A 12,646-nucleotide genomic window follows, 5' to 3' on the forward strand; every position below is an offset into this window, starting at 1 on the left:
GGGCGTGCAATACACCTGGAACTGACTGCCCCAGGGGTGGAAGCGCAGTCCCACCATCTGCCATGGACTGATCCAGGCTGCACTGGAAGAGGGTGAGGCTCCAGAACATCTGCAGTACATTGATGACATCATTGTGTGGGGGAACACGGCATCGGAGGTGTCTGAGAAGGGAGAGACGATCATCGAAATTGTCCTGGAAGCTGGTTTCAGTGGCAAGATGGTCGACATCAGATTCCCACAGAGGTCATCAATAAGATGACTGCAATGTCTCCACCAACCAACAAGAAGAAACACAAGCTTTCCTAAGCGCCATAGGTTTTTGGAGAATGCACATTCCTGAGTACAGTCAGATCGTGAGCCCTCTCTACCTGGTTACCCTCAAGAAGAACGATTTCCACTGGGGCCCTGAACAGCAGCAAGCCTTCGCCCAGATCAAGCAGGAAATCGCTCACACCGTAGCCCTTGGCCCAGTCAGGACAGGACCAGAGGTGAAGAACGTGCTCTACTCTGCAGCCAGGAACAATGGCCTGTCCTGGAGCCTCTGGCAGAAGGTGCCTGGTGAGACTTGGGGCTGACCACTGGGATTCTGGAGCTGAAGTTACAGAGGGTCCGAAGCCAACTACACTCCCACAGAGAAAGAGATCTTGGCAGCTTATGAAGGAGTCCAAGCTGCCTCAGAAGTAATCGGCACAGAGGCACAACTCCTCCTGGCACCCTGACTACCGGTGCTGGGGTGGATGTTCAAAGGAAAGGTTCCTTCCACACATCACGCCACCGACGCTACTTGGAGCAAATGGATTGCCCTCATCATCCAGGGCATCTGAATTGGAAACCCGAATCGCCCTGGCATCTTGGAAATAATTACAAACTGGCCGGAAGGTGAGACTTTTAGGTTATCTTCTGAAGAAGAAGAGGAGCAAGTGACACGTGCCCAAGAAGCCCCACGATATAACGAGCTACCAGAGAGTGAAAGACAATACGCCCTCTTCACTGATGGTTCCTGCCGAATTGTAGGCGCTGGCTGGAAATGGAAAGCTGCTGCTGTATGGAGTCCCACATGACAAGTTGCACAAGCTACTGAAGGAGAAGGTGGATTGAGCCAATTTGCTGAACTCAAAGCTGTCCAATTAGCTCCTGACATTGCTGAAAGAGAGAAGTGGCCAAAGCTCTACCTCTACCCTGATTCATGGATGGTAGCCAATGCTCTGTGGGGTTGGCTGGAAAGGTGGAAGAAGGCAAACTGGCAGCACAGTGGAAAACCAGTCTGGGCTGCTGAGGAGTGGAAAGGCATTGCCACTCGGGTAGAGAAGCTATCCGTGAAAGTCCGCCATGTAGATATGCACGTCCCCAAGAGCCAGGATAATGAAGAAAATCGTAACAACAAACAGGTAGATCAGGCTGCAAAAATAGAGGTGTCCCAGATAGACTTGGATTGGCAACATAAAGGGGAGTTGTTCCTAGCTCAATGGGCCCATGATGCCTCAGGCCATCAGGGCAGAGATGCCACCTATAGGGGAGAACGAGATTGAGGGGTGGATCTAACCATGGACAGTATCTCCCAGGTTATCCATGACTGTGAAACATGTGCTGTGGTCAAGCAGGTCAAGCGGGTGAAGCCCCTGTGGTATGGTGGGCAATGGTCCAAATACAAGTATGGGGAGGCCTGGCAGATTGATTACATCACACTGCCTCAAACCTGCCAAGGCAAGCGCCATGTGCTCACAATGGTAGAAGCCACCACTGGATGGCTGGAGACCTACCCTGTGCCTCACGCTACTGCCCGGAACACCATCCTGGGCCTTGAAAAGCAAGTCCTTTGGAGGCATGGCACCCCTGAGAGAATTGAGTCTGACAATGGGACTCATTTCAAGAACAGCCTTATAAACACCTGGGCTAGGGAACATGGCATTGAGTGGGTGTACCACATCCCTTACCATGCACCAGCAGCTGGGAAGGTTGAGCGGTGTAATGGACTGCTTAAAACCACCTTGAAGGCACTGGGTGGGGGGACTTTCAAAAACTGGGAGGTGCATTTAGCAAGAGTCACCAGGTTAGTTAACTGGCCCTGCCCAATCCGAACCCCTACAAACAACAAACGGGGATAAGGTTCCAGTGGTGCACATGAGAGGTATGCTTGGAAAAACTGTTTGGGTAAAGTCTGCCTTGAGCAAAGACAAACCCATCCGTGGGGTTGCCTTCGCTCAGGAACCAGGTTGCACCTGGTGGGTGATGCAAAAGATGGAGAGACCCGATGCATACCTCAAGGGAACTTGTTTTAAGGGTGAACTACCCATGGCTCTGGACTTGTATCAGTATCTGCATGTATATATGTATATAATTCAGGTGATGCATGTATGTGTATGGTTAAAAGGGTTAAGTTTCATGTAACATGTTAGTATGGGAAAAATTTGGGGTGGATAATGTTGGGGATTTAATTCTCCTCCTATTTTCTTTTTCTCTTAAAGGAATTTTCCTCATAGATGTTGCCAGGGGGACAAATTACTGGATGCTTAAGGAAATCAAAGGACCTGGCCATAGACGGAAGGGTGCATCTCTTTCACCTAAGTTTGTGGGCAGTCAGATCCCGGCGTTTGGACAGAGAGAGAGAGGCTGCTTCTTCGGCTGCTTTCCTTCTACCGGAGAGACCTGGGGATCCCAAGCCCACCTTCCCTGCCCCACTGGGAGCCAGGCTGCGGCCGCCCCGCCCGTGCCGTTGCTTTGAGCCTTCGCTATTTTGTAGGCCCGCTCTCCCTGCCTGCCATGACCTCCAGGGGTTCCCACCACAGCTCCGGAGTTCGATACATCTCGTCTGACACCCGGGATTTGTGCTCGTCCCTGCCATTCCAGCCTGCTGTTCCCGAGGGTCCAGCTGGACACCGAGATCGGCTGTCCAGGGGGTTTTTGAAATCTTTGTTCCATCCCTTCCCGGGATCCCAGGCCACCAGTGCCGCGTGCTCCCCGAGCTCGCTCCGGAGCGCCCCCTGCAGCCGCGGGGGAACCATCGCACCTGCCCTGCTCACCGGGAGCCGCCAGCGCCCCTGCCGGCTGCGAGCGGAACTGCACCCGAGGGGAAAGGGCCTGACAGCCGAGAAGGCTGGGACTGGGTTTGGGATTGTTTGCTGTTACTGCCATAGTTATTGCTGTTTGTTTGACTGGTTATACACATAAAGATACATAATAGTCAAGAACTGTTATTCCTGTTCCTCATATCTTTGCCTGAAAGCTTCGTCATTTCAAAATTATAACGATTCGGAGGGAAGGGGATTGCAATTTTTTTTTTCTTCCATTTCAGGAGAGACTCCTGCCTTCCTTGGCAGACACCTGTCTTTCAAACCAAGACACTGGGAGCAACTGGGACCACAGTGGGGGCAAATACAATCATACAGGGAGGGACTGGGTTCATACTGAAAGTGACTGGAGCCACACTGGACTCTTACTGAAAGTGAAATGAACCATACTGGGTGTAACTGGAGCCACTGGGACCACGCTGTGGGCAATTGGGATCGTATTGGGAGGAACTGGGACCATACTGAAAACACAGTGGGAGTGACTGTAAGCGACCAGGATGATGCTGGGAGTGACTGGGATCATACTGGGGGTGACTGCGAACACCGGCTGAGGCGGCGGCGAAGCTCGGAGGCGGCCCCAGCGCAGGTGGGAGCCGCGCTCGGTTCTGGCGGGGCTCGGCGCTGGCTGCGGGCGGAGGGGGCGGCAGGGGGCTGGGGCGGGTTCGTTGTGCCGTGTGGGCGCCGTGTTCGCCCTGGCGTGAGGGCGCTGCGGGAGCGGCTGCCCGCGCTCTCCTTGCCGCTGCTGCCTCGGCAGGAGCCGGTGCCGGAGCAGCGCTGGCTCGTCCCGGCTGCTGTGGGTAGGACAGAGGTGGCTGCCCCGTCGGCGGGAGTGTGCGGGAAAGTTCCCGTGGCCAGAGGTTTGTGTCCCCAGAGGAGCCGGAGGAGTTCTGTAAAAGGAACTTTATTCCTGGAGCAAGGGAGAGGCCACGGGGCATTTCCCGTGGGCTCTGTGCAAGTGTTGGAGGACGCAGCCTCCTTTTTATGCCGATTTCCCGGCCGCATCTCCGTGTCCCTTTTCCCCGTGCCTGAGGTCCTTCGAAGGTACAGACTTCCCGATGCGCCTGCTGCATGTGCCCCTTAATGTGCACCCCCACTTTGTATAACATCCGGTATTCATGGCTCTGTTAAGTCTTTGTTTCCTTTGTTCTCTGTTTCACCACTTTTCCTTGGCCAACTCTTTGCCAAGAGCACTTTGAGTCCTTTAATTTTCCACAACCTCCTGGTCCTTCTGCTGAGAGAGGATCTGATGCCATCCTAGGGTGAAATGGTGCGTTGCTCATGGGAGTGGATTGGTGGGTGAGAAGGTCAGGAGCTGGAGCTGTGGGCTTGGTTATGATTTGGAGGACAGCTTGTAATCTAATGATGCATTGAAATGATCACTGGGTTCTCTGGCACCTGGTATGAATTTGTTTGGGTTCCCAGGGGCTGCTCCATGGTGTTGTAGGATTTGTTCTGGTGGCCGTTCATCTTTTCCCCATTTTTGGGTGCTCCCAAAAATGCCAGGGATGCATGAATTGACCTCTTTTCTCTGATTAAATCATCACATCCTTGGATTCCCAAGTGATTTCGCTGAACTTGTGGCAGCAAAAGCAGCCCAGTGGTCAAACCCACCCTGTATAACACAGACAGTGCCAGCAGATGTTGGAGTGGGGAGAGGGATGATTCCCCCCCACTTTTTTGAGTGAAGTTCTCCCAACATTCTCCGTTTGCTGTTTTCCTTTGCAGCTTCAGGGATTTCTGTTGCAGAGTCCGAGATGCTCAGTGTGGGCTCTGCCTTTAGCGACGCAAATTCCGTCTGTGCAGGGAGGCAGAGCTTGGGGTGAGGGGCAGAGGGAATCAGCCCAATTCCTGTGGCAGGCAAGGAGAGCCTGGGACATTGTGCACCTTTCCCGCAGCAGAGTTAATTTGCATTTCTAAAGCTCCTCTGCTGGCTGCTTGGAAGGAAGCTTCTCTTCCAGGGCAGCCATCAGGTGACTCACCTATGGGCCCTCCTCCCCCCCCCCCCATAAGCTGCTCCTTTCCCTTTTTTTTTTTTCATGTTTTTTTTTTAACTGTTTATGAGTTAAAGGGTCTCCTTTAAAGATCTTCCAGTTTTGCAAAATGTAACCTACAGGTGAACATCGAAAAACCCATTGCAAAATTCGTCCATCACTAACAGCTACGCACACACATACATAAAAAACCCCATAAACTAATAAAGATTTTCGCTATTTCTTTTCCTGAGACTATAAATTGACTCTCACACCCCTGGCCCAGACCCAACTTACAATGTCAAAGTAGGATTATTAAGAAAAAACCTTCTAATGATGTAATCTTGTCACCAAAACTGCGGGGGGGGGGGAACAAAAACTCTCCAACAACCTTTTTAGTGTTAGAGGATCAAGGCTGAAGAAAATGAATGCAGAAGCTAAATTTTTAGCAATATAACATTGAATATTTATTAGTAGAACAAAAGCAAATCACAGCCTGGGGCGCTTGGCAATGTTGCCAGAGGCGCCCTCCATTCATTTTACTGTGGGCTTAAGTACTCTCCTGAACTGTTACATATTCATTAACCCAGAAAGGAATTTACACTTCCCTCCCCTTTCCCCCTGTCCCGTTTCTGCCCCTTCCCCCAGCAGGACACCGCCTCAGTCCTCTGGATCGCTTCAGAACTGCAGACAGGCCCCCTCTCTCCGGTGCCTCCGCAGTCTCCAGCCTCATTTGCAGCTGCCAGTTCCCTTGGGCGGTGTGAGCTCTGATGAGGTAACAATCTTCCTGGGATGCATGCGGTTTATCTTCTTTGTTTCTCTAAGATGTCTTGGTTCCTGGCTCTGTAGTTTCTCAGCTCAAAAGACATTTATTACCGTGTGTTTATTAAGACATTTCTTAACATACTACAACTATTTCGAAGTTACAATTTACCTTAATCTCGTTTGTACTTAACTACATTTTACTTTAACACTATTTCTACATAATCCATCATCACTTGTAAGTGTTAAAATCATATCTGTGAAAGACAACATTTATCATTCACTCATTTATCACACCAGGGTAAGGAATTCACTCATTTATCACACCAGGGTAACGAATTCCAAACATGGATTCCAGGGGAGATAATTGAATATCTGCCCTGGGTCTGGCTCTTCTTCTTGCCAAAGCCAATGGCAGCAGCCGTACCCGTGGCATCTTGGTTTCTCTCAGCAGCTTCAGAAGGTGTTTCTTTATTTCCCCATTCATTCTTTCCACCCGACACGAACTCTGGGGGTGCCAGGGCGTTTGGAGGTCCCACTGTGTTCCTAAAGCAGCCAGAACAGCCTGAAGGATCTTTCCTGTAAAATGAGTTCCTCTGTCTGAGTCTATTGCTTCCACAATCCCATCTCTTGGAATTGTTTGTTCCAAACATGCCTTAAGAACTGAGGCAGGGATTGCTGAAGCAGTTGGAAATGCTTCTGCCCCGCTGTGAGCTGCCATGCTGTTAGCAGAAGATATTGAAGCCTTCCTGCTCAGGGCATTTCAGTGCCAGGCTCTTCCAGGCACCCCAAGCTGGGCCCTTTGAGCTGAGCATGCGGGCGCTGAGCTGCGCTTTGTCTCCTTCCCTTTGCTTAAGAGCAGCGTGTCTTGTCACTCTTTTCCCTTCTGCTGCCCTTGCAGACCCATCCCTAAACACCTTTTCTCCCTCAGGCCAGGGAATGTCTGGTCAATCTCTCCTAGGCCGGCTCTGGAGCTCTGTCACTTGACTGCAGCCATGGGTTTCTTGCCAGCCCCGTGTCCAGGGCCGTTCAAACAGGAGGCTGGGTTCAACCCTTGCCCTGTCCTCAACTCTGAATCCTCCTGTTCCATCCAACAAGTTTCATTCTGTAAGAACCCAGCGCTGCTCATCCATTTAGAGGCTCCTTTGGTTAACAAAGCTTTACCTTGATGCCAGGCTTAAACAATGAGAGATTCTGCTGCTGTCAGTTTTCAGGCCTCAGTTCCCATTAAAGCCGGGGCTGCACAATTCTGCAGACAATGAGGCCACTCTCTGGCCACTGGGTTGAACATTTGAGCCCAGGAATTCCTTTGGCATGGCCCTGATTAACATCCACATGCAATTCAAATGGTTTTTCCCTGTGTGGGAGGGCCAGGGCAGGAGGCTCAGTTAATCTGCTTTTGAAGCCTTGAAAATTGTGCTTTCCTTCTGGTGTCCATGATGGGGTTTCTTGCCTGGCAGGAGAGGAGAGTTGTAGGGAGAGATGCCTGGCTCCAGAAGCGCTGCCTTTAGCAGGAACTCAGTAAGAGGCTGTAACCCCTTCCTTGCCTCCCTTGGAACAGGGTATTGCTTTTAGACACCACTTGTCCTGGATGCTTCAGAGGAATTTGGAGAGGCTCCATATCTGATTTTCCCTATTTCCCTGGGGCTGCCCACACTTCTGGGTTCCCTTCAGCAGAGGCCTTTGCAGACATTTGACACCAAGGTCCAGCAGCATTAGCCTCTGTATCTCCTTTTACAATATGAATTTGCATTCCCACTTCAGCCATCAAATCCCTTCCCAGTAAATTACAATCACAATTAGGAGCAAACAGAAATTGATGCCTTTCAAACCCATCCCCCACATCTACTGATAGTGGTTGAATAAAACACACCTGCTTATCTTTCCCACTTATTGCCTGAATAATGGAAGAACTTCTTGACCATTTCCCCCCTTAGGTCTCAGATTCGGAGTGGATCGAGAGGCCCCTGTGTCCATCAGGAGCAGCCTCATCTCGATCCAGACACGCCCTGAATGTTCTCAAGGGCTCTGGTGCGGTGGGTCCCTGGTCTGCTGGGAGCTCTGCCAGCCCTGACAATCCATGTCCATGTGGGGTGGACTTGCTGGTGCTGAGGGTGCTGCTGTCTGTGCTTGCAGTGTCCTTCTGGCCTGCAGATGGACCCCTGATTCCTTGCCAGGGGCTGTTTGGGTGGGCTCTGCCGTGCCGAGGAGGGCAATGCCTGTGCCAGGTGCTTGTGGCCGCCGCCGTCCCCTGGGTGCTGGGGCCCCCTTGGGCCCTGCGGTTCATCCCTGGGGGGCTGTAGAAACTCTGCCATGGCCTTTGCCTTCACCTTGGCCTTTTGCTCATCCCTTCTTGCATTGCCCTGCTGAGCCTTTCTGGCCAAGTGCTGCAGGGGCTTCTTGTGCCTCTCCTGCAGCCCCCTCAGTGCCTGTGGGTGCTCATCCTCTGACAGCTGCTGAGCTTTCTGCAAAATCATTCGTTTCTCCAGTGACCCAAACAAGATCAATGAAAGAAAATCCTGATCCTTCCACATCCCACAGCCTCCTGGGGGCCGGGGGCCACTGCCGGCCCTGCCTGGGGGGTGTTGGGGTCAGGCAGTGCCCGGCGCTGAGCCCCGGCTGCCCCACAGCCCCAGCCCGGCCCCACAGCTCCCCACAGGCCCCCAGCCCGTGCTGCCCTGTCCTGCAGCTCCCCACCACAGAGAAACACCTGAAATACTGAGCTCCTTTTTCTTTCCTGTCCTGGAAAGCAGGGTATATAAAGGAGCTGGAGCTGGCTGTGAGGATAAGAGGGTTTTGGCCCTTTTGGAGGATAAGATAAGGGAAGGTACTGGAAAACATTCAAATTCTCAGTATTTTTCTCTTCCTCCTCTTTTCCATCTTCCTTTTCCTTTCTTACCACATAGATTCCTCCTGCTGCTGTTTGCCCTAACCATGTTCCTGCACACTCCCTTCAGCCAATCCCTTCCCAGCACACCAACACCATCCGTCCCCTGTTGCTGAGACCCCTTCTCGACTTCCCTTTTTCCCCCTGCTGGCTGTCCATGTCCTTAATTAGCTCTGGGAGAATGTGCAAACTGCCTCAACATTGTCCCCTTTTGTATAGGACACGATGTCCATGGTTCTGTTCAGGCTTTGTTGTTGTTCTGGAAGTTGAGGAATTGAGCAGGAGCTTGGCTGAGCAGCAGTGTGTGTCAGTCAGTGCCATTTTGTGGAGCTGCTGGTTTGTGCTGTCACTTGCTTGTGTGCAAGTGCGTGTGGCTGTGTCCGAGCAGATTCAGAGCATGTGTTTGTAAGGAGGCGTTGGTGTTGTTGGTTCGCTGGGGGTGCCCGGTTTTCGGGACATCCCCCCTGGAGCAGGGTGTCCCCCCTTGGTGCAGGCGCGGCCCTCAGGCAGCGCTCAGCCAATCAGAAGGCGCGGCGCTGGTGACTCAGCAGTTGCCAGGCAGAGCCGCAGCGCCCGGCGCTCCCCAGCTGGAGCCCACGTGTGGCCCGGCCTTGGCGCCCCCCGCCAGGGGAATTTGGGGAGGTGGGAGGGGGGGAGCGCCAAGGCCGGGCCGGGCCGTGCTGTGCTGGCAGAAGTGGCTGCGGCGGGGGCCGAGTGCGGGCAGGAGCGGCCGAGAGCCCAGCGCTGCCCCAGCCCGAGCTGCCGCAGCTGCATCGCTGCTCGTGCTGTGGGATCCGAGAGCTCTGGGGGGCAGAGCGAGCCAGGGCTGGGTGCTGGGCCTGGGGGGAGCAGGAGAAAGGCTGGAGGAGCAGGGCTGGAGACCAGAATGGTGAAACGATGGACGTGGGAGCAGCAGGTGGGATTCTGCAGGAGAAGGAGGAGTGTGAGGAAGAGGCATATGAGGAAGAGTAGGGATACAGGAGGAGGAGGAGGATCAGGAAGAGGAGGCACCCCAAGGTTCCAGCACTCGCTGTATCTGCAGCCTCCCCCCAGCCCCAGGAGCGTTGCCCCCCCCATCCAGCAGGTGATCAGGGAGGGGGATCCACGATTTTCCCGTGGGTGAATCTTGGTGTTTCTGAGGTTTCTTGGGCTCCATGTTGGTGCTTTGGTATTTTTGTGGGGGCTGAATATTTATATTTTGGAGGTGGTTTTGTCTGAATCTTGACGTTTGTGGGAGTTTTTTTTCTGTGTGTTGACGTCTGGGGGACTTTTGGTCTGAATCTTGGTGTTTTGGAGGTTTTTACAGACACAAGATGCGTGGCGATGGACAAGGGCAGGTGGAACCCCCAGCCCAAGGCGCTCACCCCTTGTTTTTTCCCCCCAAACCAGGATTTGTCATTCCCAAGGCGTGGCCGTATGGAGGAGGAGGAAAAGGCCCAGAGATGGTGCACGAGGAGGGGCTGCAAACGCAGCCCAGAGAGATCCAAGGAGGAAAGAGCCCCCCTGTTCCGGGAAGGCAGCCGGAGATCCAGGGGGAGCTCGGAGCTGGGGGAAAAGCCTCAGGGTGGGGAGAAGCCCCACAAGTGCCTGGAATGTGGGAAGGGCTTCAGCTACAAATCCCATCTGAGGATACACCAGAGGATCCACACGGGGGAGAGGCCCTATCAGTGCTTCAAATGTGGGAAGAGCTTCGGGTGGAGCTCCACCCTGAGGGCACACCAGCGCATCCACACTGGGGAGAGGCCCTACGAGTGTTCTGAGTGTGGGAAGAGGTTTCAGACCAGCTCCGATCTCCTCAAACATCAGCGCATTCACACGGATGAGAGGCCCTTCCGCTGCCCCGACTGCGGGAAGGGCTTCAAATACAACTTCACCCTCATCAGGCACCAGCGCATCCACACTGGGGAAAGGCCCTACAAGTGTCCCCAGTGTGGGGAGAGCTTTGGGCAGAGCTCCAGCCTGAGGGCACACCAGCGCATCCACACCGGGGAGAGGCCCTACGAGTGTTCTGAGTGTGGGAAGAGGTTTCGGAGGAGCTCCGATCTCCTCAGACATGAGCCCATTCACATGCATGAGAGGCCCTTCCGCTGCCCCGACTGCAGGAAGGGCTTCAATCAAAACTCCCACCTCATCATCCACCAGCGCACCCACACCGGGGAGAGGCTGTATGAGTGTTCTGAGTGTGGGAAGAGGTTTCATACCAGCTCCCACCTCCTCCTACATCAGCGCATTCACACGGATGAGAGGCCCTTCCGCTGCCCTGACTGTGGGAAGGGCTTCCAACGCAACTCCACCCTCATCACCCACCGGCGCATCCACACCGGGGAGAGGCCCTACGAGTGTCCCCAGTGTGGGAAGAGCTTCTCACACAGCTCCACCTTGACCCAACACCAATGGAGGCACCACTAAGGGAAGCCCTGCGAGTGCCCCGAGTGCGGGAAGAGCTTCGTGCGCTGCTCCAGCTCCATCCCCCGTGGCAGGATCGGCGTTGGATGATCCCCAGTGACCCCCGTGGGGCAGAGCCCTGGTGACCCCCGTTCCGGGTGATCCCTGCTGGGTGGGGGGAAGGTGTTGGAGAGATTTCTTTGCCTTCTCCTTGTGCTGCTGGGATTTGGTTGGGAATAAATTCCCTCCCTGTGCCCAGGCTGGCTCTGTTGTGCCCGTGCCGGTGCTCTAACACTGTCCTTGTCATTAATTGTGTTCTTCCCTGATGAGGGAGACGTTCAAATTTTTTCTAGGAGAAAAAACAAGGCGAATGTGACTTCATGCTTCTCAGCCTCTTGGTAGGTGTTTATTAATTGTTATCTAACGAGTAGAAGCCCCTGGCATGGCTTAGACATAGCACAGAGCAGACAATCCAGCAAGAAGACAACTTATCAAGATTTCACAGCCTTTTTACAGGTAAATTACCCAATGAAAGCTTAAAACACAAGGTATTTTCACTTTTTTACCCATGTCCAACAAGTTCCTAAATCACGTAGACAGGAACTGCGGAATTCTGTATCCAATCATCCCAAACCACTATTGCTGCAAAATATGGCGTTAGTGAAGAAGGAGAAAGAAGCTTTTAACTACAACTTATTCTGCATTTTGAGGTTTTCTACTTCTATCTCTTTGCTATGCAAATAGACCTAAAAACTAAATTTTTCACCCTGTGCTAATATCACGCAGTATTCTGTCACCTAATTCACACCATTGCAGATTCAAGTTCTTCCCAGAGGCTAGGCAAATTTTCCCGTGGACAAAGGTCAAAGCCTGTACTGTCCAGGGGGGTAAAACCTTTCAAAACAGGCAGAGAAATATTCTCTGCATTCTAGGTTCCCATACATTTGATGACTCATATGTTTTTTTTTCCCTTTGCTTTCTGCCAGGTAGGAGCAGCTGTGTACTTGGTAATCAGCTTACTCTGCCTTTGCTTAACCACTGCGCTCTCGCTGTGTTCTGGCTGAGGGGGGAAATGCTGCATTTTTCTGCTGTTTGTTTTCTGTGTTCAGTCTACAAAAGCCAGTTTTACCCAGCCCTTGAAACAGCCAGAATATTTAAATAGAGCATGAGAGTAAAAGGAGGGCTGTAGAACTGCTGTAAATAATCCTTTCCTTCCCCCCCCCCCCCGTGGACACTTTCTCTGAACATGGTAATTCTGGACAGTATTGTAAGAGCACAGAGGCAACAAAAGCAGGTGGTTACTGTAGTTTCAGTAAATGAAGCCAGTTTTACTTGGCTGAAGGTGTTTTCTAATTTCTGTCCTCTTGCCTGATATTCATGAAGGGCCTTTCTGAGTGCATTGAAGTCCTGACTGTTTTCATGTAACATTTGATCTCTTTTACCTATAAAAGCACAGGGACCCTCTCTGATGTTTTTAAGTACATCCTTAAGCCCAGGGTTTTATTGCCATTGTGGCCGACTCAGATCTGTGGAAGAGCACTATTACAGCTGGTGGTGGGGTCAGTAGCTCTGAC

At 52.5% G+C, this 12,646-nt stretch overlaps 1 protein-coding gene across 1 annotated transcript in view; it reads left to right on the plus strand.

The window, feature by feature from the left end:
• Positions 1-12,293, plus strand: part of LOC138101927 (uncharacterized) — a 958,962-nt gene extending 946,669 nt beyond the window's left edge. Inside the window, 1 exon segment of the mRNA XM_068999675.1 lies at positions 10,346-12,293. Within this exon segment, the coding sequence (XP_068855776.1) occupies positions 10,346-11,096 (751 nt within the window). The 3' untranslated portion in view covers positions 11,097-12,293.
• Positions 12,294-12,646: the final 353 nt, after the last annotated feature.

This window comes from Aphelocoma coerulescens, unplaced genomic scaffold (assembly GCF_041296385.1).
Source record: "Aphelocoma coerulescens isolate FSJ_1873_10779 unplaced genomic scaffold, UR_Acoe_1.0 HiC_scaffold_56, whole genome shotgun sequence".
Taxonomy (NCBI): Eukaryota; Metazoa; Chordata; class Aves; order Passeriformes; family Corvidae; genus Aphelocoma; species Aphelocoma coerulescens.